The sequence below is a fragment of the Centrocercus urophasianus genome, unplaced genomic scaffold (genome assembly GCF_019232065.1).
Source record: "Centrocercus urophasianus isolate 14NV4802_14NV808 unplaced genomic scaffold, USGS_Curo_1.0 seq_15, whole genome shotgun sequence".
NCBI classification, from domain to species: domain Eukaryota; kingdom Metazoa; phylum Chordata; class Aves; order Galliformes; family Phasianidae; genus Centrocercus; species Centrocercus urophasianus.
In genome coordinates this window covers 36,400,160-36,422,406 of record NW_024884697.1, presented here as the reverse complement: position 1 = coordinate 36,422,406, position 22,247 = coordinate 36,400,160, and the positions used below count along the sequence as shown (strand labels likewise).

General features: G+C 43.3%; 1 protein-coding gene across 1 annotated transcript; it reads left to right on the top strand.

The window, feature by feature from the left end:
- The first annotated feature begins 5,352 nt into the window (after nucleotides 1-5,352).
- Nucleotides 5,353-22,007, top strand: E2F7 (E2F transcription factor 7). The gene is made up of 12 exons (XM_042815786.1): nucleotides 5,353-5,439; nucleotides 8,038-8,313; nucleotides 9,173-9,341; nucleotides 11,079-11,360; nucleotides 11,998-12,156; nucleotides 13,158-13,295; nucleotides 14,034-14,228; nucleotides 14,866-14,950; nucleotides 15,703-16,216; nucleotides 16,867-17,137; nucleotides 18,315-18,736; nucleotides 20,078-22,007. Exons 1-12 carry the CDS (start codon nucleotides 5,353-5,355, stop codon nucleotides 20,252-20,254), a joined length of 2,775 nt encoding a protein of 924 aa, XP_042671720.1. The 3' UTR covers nucleotides 20,255-22,007.
- Nucleotides 22,008-22,247: the final 240 nt, after the last annotated feature.

Here is a 22,247-nt window from a genome sequence, read left to right as displayed (position 1 = left end):
GGCAATTTATCTGGATTACAGCCTGACCTCGCTGCAAGTAGAGACACTTCATAGGGCTCTGTGCAGAACCAGCCCAGCACTAGTTTATTATTCCAGGGACTGCACTGCATGAGCGCACCTGTATTGTTCCATACCACAGCCTGGAAGCAATGCTTTGGTGGAAGCAGTCCAGCTAGTAAATACTGCTGCTTTGCCAGATTGCAGTTAGTGACCTACAGAAGCACAGCGCTGTCTCTGCTCAGACTGCAAGGACTGAAATTGAAATTGAAAATCAGGTGGAATACTCCTTTGCGTAGTAGGATATAGGGTAAGCACAAGAAAGCTCGGGGCAAAAAGAAAGGGTTAGGGCAAGGAAGAAAAAAAAATGACAGAAGCAATGGTAGCTCAGACCAATATTCCACTTACAATGGAAGGAAAGAGGCTAAAAGTATGTTCATGATAAGAAGCTGTTCTTCACTATAATAAGGTTTATAAGCCTGGGTGCAGGGTCAGATGACAGCAGCTTGAGCTCAAGAGCCAAGAAAAGCACTTCTGAAATGTAAACCTTCAGACAACATAACACATTGCCACTGGGCTGTCTGCGTGGCATACGCTTTCTGGTTCAAGACATACCCAGAAGTTCAGTTGCTCCAAAGACAGTTGCACCAGGCTCCATCTTAAACAGATAAACACTTCCAGATACCTAGGTTGAGGGGTTCAGCTTTGTCCCTGTTTTCTCCTGTTGTCTGTATGTACCAGTCTCAAGCTAGATACTGCCAGTAAATACAGCTGCTGGGGGGGGGCAGTGGCCCAGCCTAGGCCCCGGCCTACTTCCTTCCTAGCTGATGGGAACCATTCAGTTGCAGAACCTACTGTGCTTCTTCCCCAGCAGATTCATTTTCTGGGATGTGGTGGTCACAATGTGGAGGCCTTTTTCACAATAACTATCTATTCTTGGAGGCTGAAGTCTGTCTAAGGTGCCCTTTCACTTCAAATTTAAATCTGATCAATTCCTTACAAATACCTAAGAGCTTCCTCAGTCCTGTAAACAGAAGAGCTTTTCCCCAGTTTTGCTTATTAAGAAGAAATTTTCTTTATATTTTTGTAGCCGTACCTTCAGGCACTGGCACCAGATAGGCCACATAAACACAGCACACATGGAATATGAGGGAGCAGTAGTTCTCCTTACTACATGAGAATCTGGTGAGAGTTTCAGTGACACGTGGTAACTTGCCAAAGCAATAAGCATCGAAGATATACTGCAAAAAAAGAGCCATATCTGCTGTCTTCCCAGCAGGTGCAAAATTTGCAGACAAAAAATAAAAACTGATAAAAGTCGCAGATGAGAAGAGTTGTCATAGAGGAATATGGGTAGCTTGAGAAGAGCAATTTGCAAACAGAAAACATTCGTACTCCCTTATTCATCTAGGAAGGGGCAATGCAGGTCCCCTGAATAGCTGTGGGGCTACAGAGCAGCGACTGTGAAAGATCTAAAGCCCATAGGTGACAATCAATTATTAATGAGCTCTGGCTGCAGTGCTGTATAAGTAGGGATAGTGCAGTATCTGCATTGGAAGCAAGGAGCAGAGCAGCCTTTTTATCATCTTAACTGAAGTGCTAAATCTATCAAAACTGAGATCTTCATGGAAGGATGGTAGCTGAAGAAATGAAAGTGTATACTTTGATTGATACATACATTTCATCCGATAATTTGCTTTGTGAAAAATTAAGGACTCCCAAATAAAATTACAAACCTCTATAAAGTTTCGTATTTTCTTCTGGTGAAGGAGAACCTTCTTGCATACAGTTTTCTAAAGAGTGTAGATTAGGAGTGGGCAATGATTTTTTAATACAGTAGAAAGCTGAGATATCTGTATTTTAAAAACATGTGCAGGAAAAATGGAGAATCTGATATTAAAAAAAACAATTCGTTTGAGAGCATCAGAAAATGGCTTTTAGAGAGAAACAAAGGCTGTCGTTCTGAGTTTGTTACTGACTTATGGTTCCAACATTCACATAGGAAAAAAGGAGTGCTTGAAACGTACTGCAGTTTAGCATCAAAAATCCCAACAGGAACGTAATGGCTTGAAACTGAAATAAGACAAAATAAAATTAGAAGTAAGGGGAAAAAAATAAATATTATCCCATTCTCCCTATTAAAACTAATAAGAGTGGAAATGATGAATTCACAGTCTTTTGTTGTCTTCAGATCAATACCACAGGCATCACTGGAACACAAGCTGTAGCCAGGCAAAAGACCTTTAGATCAATACAAGGGTAATGAACGAAATTTAATAGCCTGCAACACACAAGAGGTCAGATCAGATGATCTAATGGTCCCTCAGGATTTATAATCTGGGGACAACCATACAAGATCAAAGCACACTGGGCAGGGTAATGAAATGAGCTAGGAGTGTGCATGGCAGTCTTTGCCTGGACTGCTGCACTAGAAAGCTAAGAAGTACAGGATTTTGTTTTTCTTCTTGCTCATCCATCTCTTGATTTTGTTCCTCCATCAGAAGATGCTTTGTGGATAGAGTTCACCACTGACTGCAAATGTTCTTACAGAATCACACTGCTGGGGTGATACTGAGACTTCTGTTATAGCATTTACATCCATCATTTTCAGGTAACAGCCATGTTAAAACAAAAACCCATGTTTTCCACATTTGGTCTCAAGAGAAATTTTAAAGTGATTGAGGGAGGACAGCTGTCCTGGTTTTGGACTGAAATCAGGAGGAAAACCATTCATCTGTAAGAAGAGACTTGGCAGTCTCTTTCACTGCTAATTCAACAAGCCAAACTTTCAGGTGGTAGGTCCATGGAGGAAACTAGTGCTGTTGAGATATCTTATACAATGAAATAGTAGCAAACGATCACTAGAGAGCAGTTTTGAATATTTGCAGCAGAGTGCATCCTTCTTTCTGTTAAACTACTGACAGTCTTATGGAACAGCAAGGCTTTTTCTGTGAATGTTAGGTAGAAATGGCTGTATGGTTGTGTACTTCATTGATATTCCACAGCAGAAACAATTCCAGAATTTAAGTTGAATCAGTGGGAGGTATGGTCTCATGCCTAAATAGCATCTTACACTACGAGCTTCTGATTTATCTCAGGTTGAATCTAAACAAGTTAAGCAGAGGTACTAAGGCACTTTTACTAAAGGTAACCTGTCAAGGCAGAGAAAAAATGTACTCTGTGTCTATGACATGGAAGCCATATATCCCAGTATATATCCCAAACTTCTTATCTTTTAGATTGAGGGTTGTCCAGGGTAAAGATGTTATGGTCTACCCTGGAAGACAAGCTTTCTGCCAACAATCCCTATGGCTTTCTAGTTTCACTATGTAATACTTTAGTAATTGTTTTAATAATTATTACATTAAACATTCTTAGTTAAACAATTAAACACTGATTCTTTGTTTGCATCTTTCTGCTGAAAAGTCATCTATCTGTAACCCTAGCAAAGAAGGTTTATGCTACGGGACATTAAACAAACTATATCTCATTCAGAGCAGAGTAATGAAATTGTAATTGTACAAAGAGCTGATCATTAATAACAATTTAATTTCACCATCCAGTAATCGCTGGAGGTGTAACGCTACCTTTGTGAAAGTCAGCACTCTAACAACACCAGCTGGAAGTGATTTTCAGGTGCAAGCCTGATTAAAGAGATGTGATTCAGTGAGCTACCTGCTTCCTTATGCGACCTTTGGCAGGTTACTTGAGTTCCAACTCCTAACAGCATCGAGGCATAGCCTCACCAGTCACTCAGCTTTCAGAGGGATTTCCCAGGCCAGCTGAATGCCCTGGTGCACTGCCCACTGGGCAGAGCTGTTTGCCTCCTGTGAATGGCAACCGTGACCTCCAGCAAGGCTACACCTGAACAAGGTAATGGAAATTCTTGAAGCAAGGCATCTGGAGCTCATAGAAACACTTGGGCTCAAAAAGACCTTCAAGATCATCAGGTCCAACCATCAGTCTGACCTACCCATTCCAGTCACTAAACCAGGTCCCTCGGAGCCACATCCACACATCTCCTCAATATTACCAGGCAGGGAGGCTCCCCTACTTCTGTGAGCACCTGCTCCAATGCTCTGCACAGAGTACTGTATTTTCATGTCTAGAAACAAAGTGAATGAAATTGATAGGAATATTTGCTTTTCAATTATATTCACATTAAATAGAAAAATACATGCATTAATCCAGGTACCACTCATACAAACCTGGAAGCAAACAGCAGTGGGGGGAACATGGTTAGATTTTGCTTTTAGTTCTCGCTGCCCAGCTCTGTTATTTATTAATCGGTAATAAATCAAATTCCCCCGCCCCACCTATCAATATGTCTTTCCCCTACCGGTGACTGGTGAGGATCTCCCTGTGCCCACCCCCACCAGCGGCCGTCCCACCCTGCGCCGAGCTGGGGCGCTGGGGGCACAGCCAACCCAGGGCGACGGATGCAGGTAATGCGTGCATCACAACACCGCACGTCGCTCTAATGGCAGAGAGCGGTTTAAAATTAAAGCTGGTGCCAGAGGCTCGATGTTTACCTGTTACCCTATTAGAAAAGCTTCCTCGCGAAGTAACAAATACGAATCGTTACACATTTTATACGTTATCTCCGAAGTCTTCTTTCTGTGGTACTCAATCCTGAGTCCCGGGCGCTCGGTGAAGGACCGTTCCCCCCCCCCCCCGCAACAGAGCAGGGCAGCAGCGATGCAGCAAGCGCTGCCGCCAGCACAGGAAAAGTTATCTTCAGCCCAAACTCGGCTTAAAAAGATAGCTGAATTGCACCGCACATTGAGTATCGCTCGGGAAGGAATCTCCCGCTCCTCTGAGCAGAGAGCTGTCACTGGGGTACTCTTCACTTCACTTTTCCCCCAGCTTTGTGCCCGTCCGGCCACTGTAGCACAGATCCAACTCCGCGCGCGCCTTCCCGCTGCCCCGCGCCGCCCGCGGCCGTTCGGGCGGAGGAGCCGGGGGGAGGGGAGGGGAGGGCCGCCGGCGCCCGCGCGAAGAAAAAAGGAGCGAAGCGGCCCCGCGCGGGCGGGATCCTCGTCCCGCGCTGCCGCGCGCCGCTCGTCCGCGTTCTGATTGGCCGGCGGCGCGGCCGGCGCTCCCCGGCAGGCCGCGCGTGATTGGCCGGATCGCGCAAGCGATGGCTGAGGGCGCCAGCGCGGGGACTGCGGCGCCTGGCGGGAGCGGCGGGCGGGCGGGCGGTACGGCCCCGGCCCTGCCCCAGCCGCTGCTGAGGTGAGGCCGCGCCGGCACCGGGCGCCCTCCTGCCGCGCTCGGCCCCGCGCCCGTCCAACCCCCTCCGGCGGGGCGGGCTGCCCTTAAGGGCCGGCGTGAAGGCGCCTTCTCTCTGTGCAGATGGAGGCGAACGTCCTGAGTCTGCGGGACCTGGCGGCCGTCCGGCCGAGCCGCCGAGGCCGCGCCGAGGCGGAGGCGGCGCAGAAGGTGAGTGAGGTGCGGTGCGGCCCTACGCGTGTCCCGCGGGGCGCGGCGCTCACCTGCCCGGGGCGCTGTCAGCGGGTGGGGGCGGCACTGCGGCGCTGCTCCCCGGGAGGGGTCCCGGCTCTGCCTCGATACGGAGTTCGACGCTCGTCTGGGGCTTTGCCCGCGCCGCCGGTCCCGGTATGCCGATCGCCTGCGGGCGTGCCGCGGTAACGGAGCGGGTCGTGCTGCTCGACAGGAGCGGGACCGCCGTCCTCCCCCGGGGCCGCGGGACGGAGCGCTCCGTGCGGCGGTGTGTCCCTCGGCGACTCCGAGCCGGGCCTGGGCCGCTGCCCCCTGCCAGGGCCGGCCGGCGCTCTGGGGGCCGCGTTATGCTCATGCTCCTTCGCAGACGTGCCCGCTCCTGTGTGCATCCCGGGTTAACCTGCAGCCCTCTTGCGCTCTGAGCCATCTCTCCTTGGATCAAGGTGAACCTGGGCTTTCATCAGTCTGGCTGCTCACCTCAACGGGCAGTTGTGACATTCCACACGTCAGGGTGTGGGAGGCTGATAGCGGAATGGATGTGTGCATCTCGAAGTAATGCTGCCGCTACTCCTTTGCAATATCTGCACAAGGACCCACGTTTGAGGTAGGGGAACCGCGGGTTCTCCAGTGGCCCTCACTGCAGTCCCGCTGGCACCAGCCATGGTGAGCAGAAACATGAGGGGAAAGGGACTTCCTCTGCTGCAAAGTGTTGATTTGTTGCCAGATGGGAACTTGCAAGAACATACCGAGTGCCAGCTCTATGTAAGTATGTAGTCCAAGAAGCACTGTCGCCTCTAAATTCACCCCTATTTGTCACAGTTACAGCTGGCTGCTGTTAATTGGGAAAGGAGATACTTATTATCTCATTGTGGGATATTCATAGATAAATGTACGCACAAATATTCCGTATCGTTGCTCAGAACGCAGTGCTTTTGATGGGCCAGATTGATCCTCACACTGAATGTTGCAGAGCTGCTCCTGGTAAAAGCCAGCTTTAGTTGTGTTTTCTGGCTGGCTTGGACTTCATGAAGTGGTATTTGGAGTCACCTTGCTAGTGATAGCTGAACTGTTCCTGATAAACAGCAAAATATAACTTGAACAAGTTATTAGAATCATTTAATCCTTTGAGTTGGAAGAGACCGTTAAAGGCCATCTAGTCCAACTCCCCTGCAGTGAACTGGGACACATCACATTGTTCAGAGCCCCATCCAACCTGGCCTTGAGTGTTTCCTCCAGGGATGGGGCTTCTGCCACCTCTCTGGGCGACCTTTTTGCAGTGTGCTTCCCCACCCTTATAGTAAATAAATAAATAAATAAATAAAAATTATATCCAATCTAAATGAGCTTTTAAAATTCAACTCATTTTGAAAAACAATTAAGCGGAAATGTAGATCTGAAGAAGGCAAATTGCTGTGTTTGTGAGCACCAAAAAAGCCACAACCAAAGCAAACAGCAAGCAGCTGCCATCCTGATTTGTTGTCTAAGAGCAGTTTATGTGGTTTTGAGGGCTTTCTTGAGTCCCAATTCCAGCAAGCTATCCAGAAGCCATCTGCTATTTTTTCTCGCATTCCATTCAAGGTGTGTGCAGTCAATCTAGAAATCAGTGAGAAATAATAGCAACAACCAAAAAAAACTCCCATAGTATCCTGTTTGTGGGAGGCTAAGTAAAACTGAGTGGTAACTGGATTGCCTGAGAACAGGCTGTTCTCTCAGGGCAAAAAAAAGTTCCTTCTCTGTGCCACCTGATGCATCCTGCAAAGACAACAGTGTGACCTTCTGTCTTCCTCATTCCTTCAGCCTTTGTGACCTGCTTGCATCCACAGGCTGCAGTGAAACACTGTCTTCTGTAGCTCAGAAGCTGGTCTCTCCGTGCCACTGGTGCTTTCTGGAATGAATTCCTTTCAGCTAGTTATTGGTCAGCAGTGGGGGTTCTCACAGTAAGGGCAGAGATAAGGAGTCTGGCCCTCCAATGAGACCTGAAGATGAGAGAAGGTTGGGTTGCAGCTAGAGACTGGAGGGAATTGAGCTTCGCTTCATTCAAGGAACGATGAAAATCAGCTTACACCTTAGACTTTTCCTTCTGGCAGCTCCCAGCTGTGGTCAAGGAATGCGGTTATTGAGTTCTTTGTAGTTCTGAGCAGCGGATAGAATGGATGTAAAGCTTGATCCCCTTGCATGTGAAGTTCATTTCAGTGTTATGTTCCTGAAAGCCCAAGCTGCGTTCCCAGCATGGCTTTTCATTGGAGACTTTTCAAGCAGAACCTCGTATTTTCGTTTCAAGTGTAATGTGACCAATGCATTCTTTCAATCCAATCTGGTTATTTATGTTCATGGGCAATGCTGTCTTGTAATAATGGAACTTAAAAGCATAGGCCAAGTTTGACTGCTTGACCTCAGTTTCTGTAATTCAGGGTTGTGTCTTGTATACTATCGCATAGAATATTTCACTGCTTCTAGTGAATGCAGAAGAACTGCACTAAATACAGTGGTGAGTGCCAAGGCATGACTCACCTGAGATTACCTTTGTAAGAGCAAATGAAATTGATTGTCGAACTGTTGTCTTTCCTTTTTTAATAGGAAAACATACTCGATCGATCCAGGATGGCCCCAAAGACTCCCATTAAGAACGATCCAGTTGACTTATCAAAGCAGAAGGGCTGCACCCCGGACAGAAACCCAATGACACCTGTTAAGCTCATTGACAGACCTCAGGCTGACCCTTGGACCCCCACTGCTAACCTGAAGATGCTCATTAGTGCTGCTAGCCCTGATATGAGGGACAGGGAAAAGAAGAAAGAGCTCTTCAGGCCTATAGAAAACAGTGAGCAGAATGACATACCTGACTCGTTACAGGTAAGACTCAGAATATGTTTAGTCACAGCTGAGACCTTCTTTTAACTGAGCATTAGTCCTTGGCTCTTCTGTAGGAAATCACAGTATTTCAAAACATTTCCAAGGGCAGTTGCGAGTGCAGCACTACTTGACCAGTGTGAATTTCAAAGACTGAAGGTAGCTCTCTTACCAGTGACTGACTTGGGACCACTCAGGAACCTGAAGATGAATTGATCTCTGAGGACAGTGGAAGAAGTAGAGCTTACAGCAGTGAAACCATCACATTTAAGTTCTCCTGAAGCTATTTTCCAAACTGTATTAGAAGAAAAGCTGCCAGTTCACACCAGCCTACAAAGTTCCCTTAAACTAACAGCGTAACTAAGTTTAAAGCTGGGTAGTGCCTTTTATAGCCTCTTGGTATCATATTTGCCCTTCTTCCCCACGCCAGCCGGCCCAGTTCCTTTAAGTTAACTGCTGTGAAGGGCAGTAATATCTCCTGAAAGTGGTTTCGCAGGAGCTGTTTGATGGTTTGTTCATCTTTTATGGATTTATTAGATCCAGAGGTGTTAAAGAAAATATTTCTCTTCCTCTCTTAAACAGAATTGTTCCTTCTAAGTTCTTATCTGCTAGTTTAGAGTTTCTTATGTTTTGTTTATGCACAACATTATTGCATGAACTTGCAGGTAAGAGTTTTTCATTACAGGTCTTGTGTGTTGGATTAAAGAGCATGCAAGCAGATGTGTGTCACCCAAGTGCTTTGCTCTTGCAGGAAGCTCACATTAGAAAGTCTGACTATTGCTGTCGTCTGAAATATACCTTCCTTGACTATGCCTTATTTCTGAACACCTGCACTAAAGGCTTAATGTTTGTATTTTAACAGTATGATATGGTAGATGATGGCACGGTTGATGAATTTGAAAAGCAAAGGCCCAGCAGAAAACAGAAAAGCTTAGGACTCTTGTGCCGGAAGTTTCTAGCTCGCTATCCAAGTTATCCATTGTCAACAGAAAAAACTACAATTTCTTTGGATGAAGTGGCTTCAATTCTTGGTAAGTATACCTGCAAAAATGGGGTGAATGATCACACAGGGCAGCCTTACAGTTGCAAACAAGTAGGTGTAGGAAATTAATTGGGGAATCGATACTTCATAACTTAAGTACATACCTGACATACCATCCATTGTTTGTCAAAGTTATCTTAGCTTTAAATATTGGCTGGTGAGGACAGGTTGCCAGGAGACCTGCAAAAGTAGAGTGAGGAAGTGTGTTGTACTGAGGTAGTGAGACTGCATCAAATAGTCTGTTTTCTGGGTCTTGTTTTCAGGTTTGGTCTTAAGTAAAAATTAATGAAATTTCTGAGAAAGGTAATAGAACTTGGGAGAGAGGACTCAAATCACACCAGTAATGAAAGGATGCAGTTCTGTTGGAGAGGTTGTCTCTTAAATAGGAAGGACTGTACAAAGTCATCTTTAAATAAATTACCTCAGTTTAGAATGTGGCTGTTTAACAGAAAAGAGGTAGCAAGAATGAAATGCATCTGTTTTGAAAGGAAAGGGGACAGGAAAATCCTTTGTGAATGGTAGGAAGATCCTTGAGCAGTGTTCTCTGAGACTCTAGTAAAAAAGTCCATTTTGGTACCTTTGTAATGGGAAGTGGAAATAAGAGAGAACTCAGATCAAGTAAACAGTGAAATAAATTACTACTTAAAGGAATTATTCTTCTAAATGTGGCAGATATTCCTTTGTATATGATATTCCTTTGTATATTTGCCCATAACTCTGATTTTCTAACTTTGTGTAGCTGCACAGGAGTAGTGCTTTACTCATGTTGGGAGTGGTGTTACCTCACCTTCCTCAAGACAAGAAATTTTGCTTCTGGTGTATGGCGGGCACCAAAATTTTATCTCTTATCAAACTCTTATCTGGAGTATCTTTCACTCCAAGATGCCTGTACTCTTGGAAATATTAATGAATTGTTTGTTTTAATATCCATTTGAAGTTGTGTTATCCATATCATGCAGATGGGTAAACAGATGCATCAAGGCCTTGCCTTCTGCAGAGAAGTCTTTGAAAACCTTTGCCTTTGGCTAGCATGTGTTCTGCTCAGCTAATGCTAACAGTTATGGGATTTCAGGTGCACCTGCTGCCCATAGTGTATTGTACTCTGTGTCATACCTACCACCATGCTTCAAACAGCACTGGAGGGCAGTACCTGGGATAGCAAGTGCCTTTTCATATACAGTCCCCAGCTTTGCTGAACTCTAATGGGTGTTACTTTGTAGATTTCCCAATGGTGCAAACCTGGTTTTTGCCGAGGACTTGTTTCCACTGCAGGTGTAAGATTTTATATCTACCCTGTGTCAGTGCTGGGCTCAGACCCTTTCCTGCCCTTCCTGACACACATGCTTTTAGGCAGGTCCATGCCTAAACTCCTGAAAAGAACACTCTGAAAAGAAGGGCCAAAGTGCTCTGCAAACCTTAGGACAGTATAGTTAAGTCTGAGTGAAGCTGGACAATCTGCAGCTAGTTCATCTAAGTGTCAGTGGTTCAAGATGAAGCTATGGTTGGTTTGTATCTGCTGAACAGACAGAAAGCATCATACCACAGTCATGCATAGGTTTTGATTTTGCACATTTGGGTGGGTCTAATGTAATATGTGCAGGAGAACAAGTGAAAGATGCTTTGTGAATACTCAGTGTCGAGAACAGCCGGTTCTTTGTTCAGCTTCTGATGAAGAGCATGTTAAAACAAGCATCAATGTCTCTTTCATTTTCCCCTCTTAAAACAGGAGTCGGGAGGAGACGGATTTATGATATAGTGAATGTGCTGGAGTCGTTGCACTTGGTTAGCCGTGTGGCCAAGAACCAGTACTGTTGGCACGGGCGGCACAACCTAAGTCAGACTCTGAAAACGCTTCAGGAAGCAGGGGAGCTGCAGTATGGAGAGCTAGTGACCTCCCAGTACAAGGAACAGGACACAGAGTACAAATCTGGAGAGCAGAAAAAGGAAGCAGTGGCAGACTCACAAGACAGAGCATTACTTGACTTTGCAGAACCAGATTGCACATCCGGTAAGATAACTAGTGCTTCGATGTGACATACAGATATAGGTCTCTTTCTCCTGCTTACTGTGTGACCTTTTCCCTTGCTATGCTTCTAAATTAAATGGTAAAAAGTTACTTTTTACAAAAGGGTGCTGACTTCACTGTGTAGGTGACGGAATTCATCCTCCTGTCCTACCCCTAGCACTGGTGTCAGGACAGATTTCCCTTTTCTCGTTGGGCTGGCAGGAACCTCTGCAAGATGCACCAGTCCTTTTTTCCCCACCCATACCTGGCAATAAGTGTATTATTTTGACAGAGGGTGCCATATTCCATTTGTCCAGTATTTACACGTTCCCCTTAGAACGCGTAGTGCTTAAGTTCTGAAGTGCATTGAAATGATAATTGCACAGAACTGTGTAATACAGTGGAGAATTAGCTTTGGAATCTGTCTTTATAAAGGCTATTTCTGTAAGCTTTAATTTGTATTGTCTTTTGAAGAGAGGCTTCTGTCTGCATTATTCAGTTATTTTCTGCCTTTCAAAAGATTTCTGCTTCCCGACAAGAAAATACTTTACTCCTTTTATGTGTGAGAAACCTACTTATTAGTTTTCTGGCTGTGATGGATGACATATGCTAAGAGGCTTGGGTGTTATTTGTAACACAGCATCTGCAAACAGCAGAAAGGACAAGTCCTTGCGGATTATGAGCCAAAAGTTTGTCATGCTGTTCCTTGTCTCCAAGACCAAGATAGTCACTCTGGACATCGCAGCGAAGATATTAATAGAAGAAAACCAGGATACGGTGGACTACAGCAAGTTTAAAAGTAAGCTGGCTGTTGAGAGACAGATCAGATAGTGAGTAAGGAAAAGGGGCATGTTTGGATTGACACCAGTAGGTAACAGCAAGAACAGGTCAGGAATCTTTTGCCAAAATATGGTTTGGGTTCTATTGACTGGAAACAGTAGTTTCTCTAAATAGACCTTGGAGTGAGAAGCATCAATTTAATAATCATCTTAAAGTTTTAGCTTCACAATATGGGAAAATTGGGTTTCTGGGTTTAATTCTTTATACCTTATTTCCTCTTCCTTTCTGAATGACGTGTTTCAAGACTTACTGAGATGAAATGTGTTGAATTGAATGGCGTTTGTGTTTTCTCTGCAGAAGTTTGTTACTTCTCCTTTTCACCCCAGAAGTCTTTCACTGCTAGATAGCATAGTTTTGTTTCCAGTTAGTGGAGTTTGGTACTTAGATCTCTCAGATAACTTGACAAAAACAGCATTAGCAAAGCATTTTGCATTTTCAAAATGATGTATCACTAATTCAGTCTTAAAATGCTATTTCAGATGCCAGGAGAAATGAAAGAATTTTAGGTGAGCAGTGGATATGTGTACTGTATCCAGCTCAGAAATGTTATTTATTGGAGTCTCAGAGATTTTTTTCTAGGAGTGTTTCGTTTTTGAGATTGTAAATATACAATCAACTGTGCACATTCACAAGTTTCTTTATTCTATGTGTTGCTTTTTCCCTTTATTGAAGTTGCTGCCTTTTCTGGTCATCCAATGATGTAATCACTCCCTAAATCATTGCCATCAAAACGAGGTAGGCTGGATGCTCAGCTAAAATAAAATGAGTGATGACAAGCAGGTGGAAGTGGGAACTGGCATGGCAGCCTTTAGAGGGGTTTCTAGAGTCCATCCCAGTTTGATTTTACTTGTTCCACCTGTGAAATCTGTGATGATACTCTGGAATGAAATAACTACATAAATACATACTGTATGCATTGCAAATGTGACTGTCTTGACTATTTTTGTTCTTTCCTCTTAGCAAAGGTACGAAGGCTGTATGATATCGCCAATGTTCTTACCAGCCTATGCTTGATAAAGAAAGTTCATGTCACAGAGGAACGAGGCCGCAAGCCAGCTTTCAAATGGATTGGGCCTGTGGACTTCCCTGGCAAGACTGGTAAATTGTGTAGCTCTCTCCACTTTTCTTTTGACATTTGTTTCCAGATTATAAAAGGTTGTTTTCTGCATGTGAAGAATGACTTGACATTCATTAACCATTGTGTGGTTATCGACCACTTACCAGCTCAAAATTTGCCTTCAACAAGCTTATCTAATGATAATTAACTAGATGAATTGTAGAACAATAGAAGATTATGCCTACATCTCCAAATGTGGTTCTGTGAGTCTTAGGGATTACAACACCTCAGTATTTCTATCATAACTTGGTAATTAGTTGTTTTCTTGGTAAGGGAGCTTGCCTTGTATTTCCCCATGAAGAGGTTTGTAACAGAGAGGATTGACCCGAGCTCTTGTAAGCTGCTGATTCTTGTCTAGAAGCAAGTGTGAAGGAAGGCCTTGTGCTACTGTATTTTCTATGTGTCAGGCTGGTGCTATGAGCAGATAAAAGTAAAGCATACTTGGTTATAAACTTAATGGTACCTCAGTGTGTCCCCTTTTTCTTGCTGGCCATACATGCTGGAATGTAGCTGCTTCTTGCAGCTACCATGGAACTGAAAAGAAGAAAGCCATTGTCTTGTTTACCCACGCTTACTCAACTATGATATACTTAGTGCTGTGGGGCTTGGGATGGCATAGAGGTTACCTCTTCTCCTTTGGCCAATTTTAGTTACATGGCAAAAGTCTAAATAATGAGCTGTGTTCTTTGAATGACTTGTACAAAACTGTATTCCTTCAGGTGAGCCAAGAGGGCACTGCCCAACATCTGGTCCTCCAGCAGAGGCACGAAGAGGAGCCCGTGCCCCATATCAGATCTGTGCTACTGGAAAACAGAGGTTCACACGTCATGCTTCATTTAACAGTGCACAGCCCTGTGAAGGCACCAAAAGGAAAGTCAGCTCTGAGCCCAACAGCCCAAATCGAGAAAGACAAGGTAACTTCTGAGGAAGTGTATTTGTTCGTGTGCTACTGAATCAGCCCAAATCTAAGCCCACTCATTAAGGCAGTTGACCAAGTGAAACAGCCTAATAAAATATATGTGAATATATGTGAATTATCTTAGATAGATGCCAGTATTTCCACTCGTATTGTGGATCTTCCAGGCATGTGTCTAAAATTAAATGAGCTGGGTTTGGGCAACACTGCCTTGAATCAGCAGCTTGTTTTCTGGTAAATGTTTATGGTCTTCGTCAATTGCAACTATAGTGTGGCTTCTTCTGTTAAAGTGTGGTATAGATATAGAAGAATTATTTCGACTCAAATGATTGCTTTAATTTATGGTTCTTAGTAAATTCCACTATATTGTAACACTCTAACAGATAGCTCTTAAATATGAGCCCCAGTTACAGGGCCTTTCACAGGTCCCTGTTACAGGAAATGATGTTTTCAAGCACCTCCTGAGTGGGACTGAGAGTTCTAAGTATCTTGCAGGTTCTGGCTTTAGGTGATCAGTAGACATTATAAAAATGTGCCAGGGAAGAAACACCACAGCCAGTATTTCATATGGCCAGCATCAAAATACACTTAGTAAACCTGCCTCTTATTAACTGAATGTTCCTTTGTTTTTTCAGCTTGCATTGTGAATTCAGATGAATATTGCTCAAAAACGATAAATCTAGCATCTGTCTGCAGGCAGAAGATAGAGGAAGATACTAGGTAAGATGGTGTTTAAAAACACTGGTCTTGTTTCAGCTTGGTGTTTGCCATGTGAAACTCAGTATTGCTTGTATGTTTGGTGTTTTTGTTTGTTTGTTTGGTAGTTTTTCAGGAGAATCATTTTAACATGCAGAAAGCCTTAATGTAGAACCAATCAAGGATATAAGCTTTTGCACCTCAAACTCCTTTGTTTATTTGCTCCCCTTACTATGCTGTCAAATCACAATCTAATTTTACTGCTGTGTTAATTAAAAGTTTTCTTCTGTTTAACTACTTGAGCTTATACACAGCCAACATGTATGTATCTATGTTTGTTCCACTGTGTCCCTTTGCTTCATTAGTAGTTCTTTATCTCAGGTGTGTTCATACAGGGCTTTACTGCCTCCTTTTTCATGTTATTTAGGCTGAGCAAATCACAATTCCATGGAAAACCTCTCTTGTCATATTAGTGGGTCTTCTCTATATCTATCCCGATTTGAATTCATGTCTGGATGCCAGGCGTAGCTCCCTATGGCCTTTTCTACTCCAGTCAAGTGCAGCTGAAAGCATTATTATTCTGCCAAACAATTGATGAGTCTGTTTCCCTATAATTTGATATAATAAAAAGTGACCCTCCTGGTAAACTGTGTAAAATAAGTGGAGTTTTTTCATGAATTTTCCATGTTTATGCCCAAGAATGGCATGTAGTAGCTTGTAAGGATAAACACAGGTTTACTTTTGTACTAAGTGTTTTGTTTATTTTTTGTCTTTAGGAGCAAAGGTTGTGCCACAGAAGCAGTACTCAATGCAGCAAGGAACCCAAGTGTAACCTCACCTCTCTCCCTTCTTCCAGTTCCCGGGGACTCTGATTTTTGTGCTAACCCTTTATCTCAGGCAGTTTTCCCTGTGGTCCAGGCAGATATGCCAAGCCTGTTGCTGCCAAAAGGGGTCAGCAGCCAAGCTCTGCATGCTTCCAGTGCAGCAGCCTCCAAGACAGAGAATGGAAAACCTCCCTTACTCCCCAGCCAACCCTTCCTGTGTTTCCCCTCATCATCCTTTTTTATGCTGTGCGGTGGTCTTCAAGAGAATCTCTCAAGGGAGAGTGGGAGCACAGAGGAGAAGGCCTTGCCCCCGGAAGCTCAGGGTGCTGTACCTCCAGCTAATTGCCACAAACGCAGCTCCCACAGGTGCACATCACCCTCTGCTCCTACTGATGATGAAGAACCAGCTGCTAAAAAGCAGACTGTCGAACAGAGTGATGTCCCTATCTCACTTGTAGTACCCAAGGTAAAGAAATGAATTTCTTTATCAGTTAAGCTTCCTATTGGCACAGAGAACTTTTTCCCAGTATAGTGTTATTAGAAATATCTCTCTTGTTATGGGTACAAATTAGCATCTTGATACAATTATGTGGCTGCTGTGTCAGGAAGTATAGACATTAACTAGGAGATGATTTTGCAGTATTAGCAGAAAACAGACTGTGATTGCTTTGCATTGCGAAGTGATGATCAGCTGTCCTTTGGAATCATTGTCTTTAACAGAACAAGCTGCTGGGGGGGGGAAGAAATCAATGTGACTATTATTTCTCATTCTCCATTCTTTACATAGGCTTTCCCAGACAGCAGCAGGATTGCTTACTCCACTGAGCCACAGAAAGTATGATTTGTACTTTCTCCCTAATCTCCAGACTCAGTATACACTGGTTATACACTCAGTATTGCCCACAGCAGATTAGTGAGAGAGCAGATAATGGTGAAAGTAAAGTGCATCTATTTCTCAGCTCTCTTTACTACTGAAAATAGAGGTCAGGCCCTGTACCAATGTTTGAATATAAATTTAAAACAGATACATGTTTTATTCTCTAGATGAGGAAGGTGTCTGAGCATCATACCGTTCTTCAGTTTGGACTCCTCATTACCTCTCTTGTTTTTGCTTAGAAGCCTGTTGAGTCGCCTAAGGCAGACACTGCTCCAGGAAGTGGCTGTGCATCTGCTGTGCATCTAGAAGCTTTTCATCTTGACCTCTCAAGTCCTGCTGCTCCAGAGACTGCAGACAAAAAGTCTACCAAGCCTTTGGATTCTCAGGAGCAAGAAAAATGGTCTCAGAATAAAGACCCTGATGAACCTTCTCCAGGAAAAGATCACATCTCTAAAGAAAACACCAATCAGCCTTTTGTACCGCAGTATCTTTATGTTCAGCCTGCTGCTGGTAAGGGCAGATGTGAGATCTAGAGGCACTCAAACCTTTCCATTTGTTCACTGAGGCATTCAAAGAGGGAGACCTACAGATAGGTCAGGAAGTCTGTAGTTGGCACAAGAAGTGTCAGCAGCTCTCTGTAGTAGTTTAATAACTCTAACTTCCATATGAATTGTTGCTTCTCTGAAAATGGAGGCTTTTGGGTTTTTTAGGCACTTAAATGTTACTAGAAATAAATAGCATGCATTTTGCATGCTCGAATTACATGCAGCAAAGTAAGACACATGCAGCAAAGTCTGACATTCAAAACTGAGGGTAGCTGGAAGTCTAGATTTGTCAGTAAGGTGGCTGGAATAGTGCAGCAGCATTTCCCTAAGGGTGAACTCAGTCATCTGCAAGCTTTGCACTTCCTTGTCTTATGCCTCAATGGGATCGTGCTACAAAAACAGAATTGTTTGCTGGGAGCGTCCATGGACACAGCAGTAAGGGAGGAAGCATCTGCGAATACAATAGGATTTCATGTTCCATCCTTGTTTGCATCTGTGCTTGCACAGTGACAAAGACTAATTTTTGGGAGCAGCACACATGAGATTTTTCAAGACTACTGCTTTAATATTTGATTCCCTTGTGGCATAGAATGGGGCCTGTGGACTTTCACTTTTCTGGAGCAACTTGTAGAATAGAGATGCTTGGTTGGAAAATGTTGATCTTGGAATTTTGAAAGGTCAAACAAAGTGGGAACCAGCTTCTTTTTCAAAATGATATTTCAGCAGTTTTAAGGAAAATGAGCATCTTTGGGGTATATCTAGATGTTTTCTAATTGTATTTTTTCTTGCTAAAACACAGTGTATATACTTTGACATAGCAGAGAATGGGGTTCTTGTTAACGTAAAGAGTTTGTTTAGCTAAGCTGTTGCTTGTTACTCAAGTTAGAAGCAGAACGTAGGAAGGTGCAGTTGGTGCTTAGTATGAATGAAGTGAACAGATGTAGAGAAAATGAACAGGCAGCAGGGGGGGACATGGGGGTATGTAGGAAAAAAGGGCCTGGCTTAACAGCAACAGTTTTGTTTCTTCCTGGCCAGCCTATCTCTCCTTCTTTCTTGTCCCTCCTATTCTATATGAAGTTATGTTAGCTTAATTCCAGTTTGTCAGCTGTATTAATGCCTTGCTGTTTTTCTCATTTGTTTAGGACTAAGCAGTTTTAATTTCCTGTTCTCTGCAAACCAAGCTCCCGGTGCCATCGGGCTGGCTGCAAGCCAGTTACCTTCTCTGAGTGTCCCCTGTGTCATGGTGCCATCAGCAGCCTTGGCTTCCTTTCCTCTCGTCTGTTCACCTGCAATTCCCAGCCGTCTCTCTCCAGTTCCCAATGGCTCCTCAGCTGCTGCCTCCATGAATATCAGCATGCCTGGCCTGGCATCGACAGCGCCTGTTTTCATAGGCACCACAGCAGTGGTTACTCCAAATGCCTCACCTTCACCATCAGTGGATCCCCAGCAAACTGCTCACCCTGCTGCACATCCGAGACCTGTGCTCGCGAGATCCTGCAGTGCTGTTAAACTGGATTCCCCTGTGTGTGTGGGGCATCCAGTCACCCTTCTGAAACTGCAGCAGGTAAGCATCAAAGGTGACTGAATGACAGTGAAAATGCAGTTCCAACTCAGTGGGACTGAAGGCAGCTTGTGCTGCAGGTTGGTGCCTGGGCGCCAGAGCAGCAAGTTGGCAGGCTGGGAGGTGGTGTCATCCACATAATTCACATGTCCATCTGTCATGGTGGGAGGGCTTGGGACAGTCTTTGTATAAACATATGGCCCAGTGTAAGGTGTCTCATGCTGCGTGGTAAAGTGGTGAGTTTCCAATTCTTACAAGAATTTTAAGATCTTAGAAGTCTGACGTGAACAGAGGAAGAAAAATGAGGGTTTTTTGGGCTTGTTTTCCCAGAGATCTGAGTGCTTTGGGTTGTTTTTTTTGGGTTTTTTTTTTTTTTGTTTCTTCCCTGTTTGATTCTAGCATTCTAAGTGTATCATTCAGGAACTGCAGAAACACAGTAGGAAGATGGGAGGATTGTTTGTCATCATTACAGAATCAAATGTCCAGAACAGGTGGTAGTGTTCTGGGTTACCTCCTCACCCCCATTCTAATCTCTGCTCACTAAGTAAAGGAAGCTTAGTGGCAACATCTGACAGAACTGAGTGATATCCACTTGATCTTTCTTAAAGATCAACAAATATTTTTGAGAATTTACCATAGTAGGGGATTTTTTTAATATATAAATGAGAAATTCACAAATGAAGGACTCATTAATCTGAAGTACAACTAATGAGATAAAATAGTCGTGTCACACTATGTTAGCTGTGCACAACTATTCACAGTGATATTTTGGCACTGCTTCAGCTTACATTTTTTTAGTCTGTGATGTGTTTTCCTACCATCTAAAAAAGAGACAAATGGAAGCTTTATGAATGTTACTTTATGTTAATTTTGTTCAAGCTTTACAAAAAGGCTGTAATAGAGTCAACCTGTTTACAGATACCAGCATTAGAGTAGCACTTAGATACCAGCATTAGAGTAGCAGAAGACGCCTGGGTTTAGTAGACTAATTTTAGATCTGTTTTGTTGTTAGCAAATAACAGAATTGACTGAAATATTAAGGAGGGGAAAGATCCTTTTGAGCTAGAGGACAAGACTGGCATAAGAATGAAAGAGTACAAACTAGTGGTGAATATACTTAAGTTGGAAATGAGATAAAGGTTTTCAGTTTCCCAGCAGTGACGTACTGGCAGATAGCCCAGAGCTTTTCATGTGGAGCTCCTGAATGTATTGTGTGACATGGCTCCCTGTAGTAGCACAGGATGCTGGGCTTCTTGCAAACCGAAGAGAGCTTGTAGGCATGCTTGCATGTAGACTTTGATTTAAAAAAACTACTGAATTACCTTGGTTCTGTTTCACAAATAGCCTTCATCAACTCCTGTCACTCCCAAGAGCGTTCGTCCTGCACGTCACGAGGCGTTCTTCAAAACTCCTGGAAGTCTTGGAGATCCTGGTGCATGGAAAAAAAGTGAAGGCAACCAGACCAGAAATGCCAGCTCTGTGCAGAGAAGACTAGAAATCTCTAGTACCAGCACTGACTAACTCCATGCATTGCAAAGGTTGGGCAGATTGTCCTAGGACACAGTATTTGTTACAAGAGAACAAGCTCTTAATCTGACAAGAAGAGCGTGTTGACATGTCATCCCTTTTGGCATGCTTCCCCACTATCCATTCACCCACCAGTTCTGTTAACCTTCTCCACAAATCAGACTTGGTAGTGAAAACCTTTTACTTAATTGTTCCTTCAGTACTGATCTGAATTCAGATGCTGTAGTTCACGTAACCTTGTGGGCATCAAATTTTATTTGTGGTTTTAATCTGGAAAACTCTTTATCAATGTGAGGAGATGTAAAGAGATCTCCTTGGAATCCCCACGGGTTCTTTGCTCGTGGTTTTAAGTGAGACATCTAGCACTTATCTGGGGTAAGCAATTTTTTAACATGTCTGCTTACCCTGAGTAAAGCTGTGGTGAAATTGATGAGCTAAAACAATCTGCCAAACCCTGTCGCCGCAGTACAGCCTCTTGCTATTTATTTGGTACATTAGAGTGGGAGCTTCAGAGTAACAGATTTTCTCAGGGTGGGATTACTTGAATGTCAGTCAATTGTTGTACAATTTGCCCAGCACTTGTGGTTAGGAAAACGAATAACAACACCATATAATTGAATGTATACATTTGAAAAATATTAAGACCAAAATAACTGTGAATGTTAACATTTTTATAGTTATGTCAATGAACTGCGTTATTCCTTGGGTTTCTTTCTCCTAATCTGAGCAAAAGGTACAAAGGTAGATATGAAGAATACAAAACCTGATTCTTGGAAAAAAAAAAAAGTTTGACAAAGTCATTTGAGAGTGTCATGCCACTGGGAGAGCTGTGCTAAGATTTAGTTTCCCGTGCGATATGTGTTCTGGACTTTATGACAAAGGGACAGTGGTAAGTTGGTAAACACAGTATGAGATTCACTTTAACCTGAGTCTCCTTAAGTGCCTTCTTAGAGGTTTACTTCAATCTGTACCCCTTAAGTGGATTTTAAGTGCCTATCTGTTCATCTGTGGGAATTTTGTAACTAGTTAATAGTGTTTGAATGTACTTGGAAGATGAGGGAGATTTTATCTTTTGGCACATACCTGTCAAAACCACAAAAGAAGCTGAAAGAGAATGGGAGTCAAATTTTGAAAGTAAAAAATTACTTGTGTTCCTTATGAGAAGATAAGGAGAAGAAAAGGGCATGTGTAACACTTAACATTCAGGGTCCTCAAATAGTGAATGGTGCTATTAATAATATAGGACATAATTTTAAGGGTTAATACTCTTATGGTTGGGTATGTTCTTTACTGGTATAGCTGCCATGAAACTTGTGCAGTTTCCTTTTCAAAAGACAGAATGCATCGCTGTTGACTGATTTTACTCTGGATTTTTAGCAAACACAAGGCCAACATCATCAGCTCTTCCCTCACAAGTAGTAACTTTGCTTTGATTGGTACTGGTGTTTGAAGGTAGATAGGCTGGTGTGCTGCTTGGTCAAGGGAGGCTAGGATTTATGTGGGAGTTTGGAATTTGATGAGGATTTTTATTTTCATAACGAAGTGTATTACGAAAAAAGAATTTAAGAAAAATCTTTGCCAAAACTGGGAATTTAGTCAATGTGGCCTTATCTTAGAATAAACAAATAACAGCCTTGTAAGGAGAGCTGGTTAGCCCTCACTGAAGGGAAATCTCTACAGTGGAATTGTCATAGGAAATTTCAGGGATTATAAGAAGAAATCTTCAGACTGCTAAATTTAAAGTTGTTTTTTCTTGTGTTGTTTTTTTTTTGTTTTTTTTTGTTTTTTTTTTTAATCACACTACAACTGTGAAAGTTTACAATTTTTGCTTCTGAATTATTTCTTCTTATACCCCCATTCATATTTATTTCATTTTGAAAAGTTTTGAAATGGGCACGGTGCTGCCACTGTAACATACAGTTGTTACTGTTGTGGCTGGAAAGAGGCTGCAGTGATTCTGGTGGACATCGTGGATGTCGATTTCCAA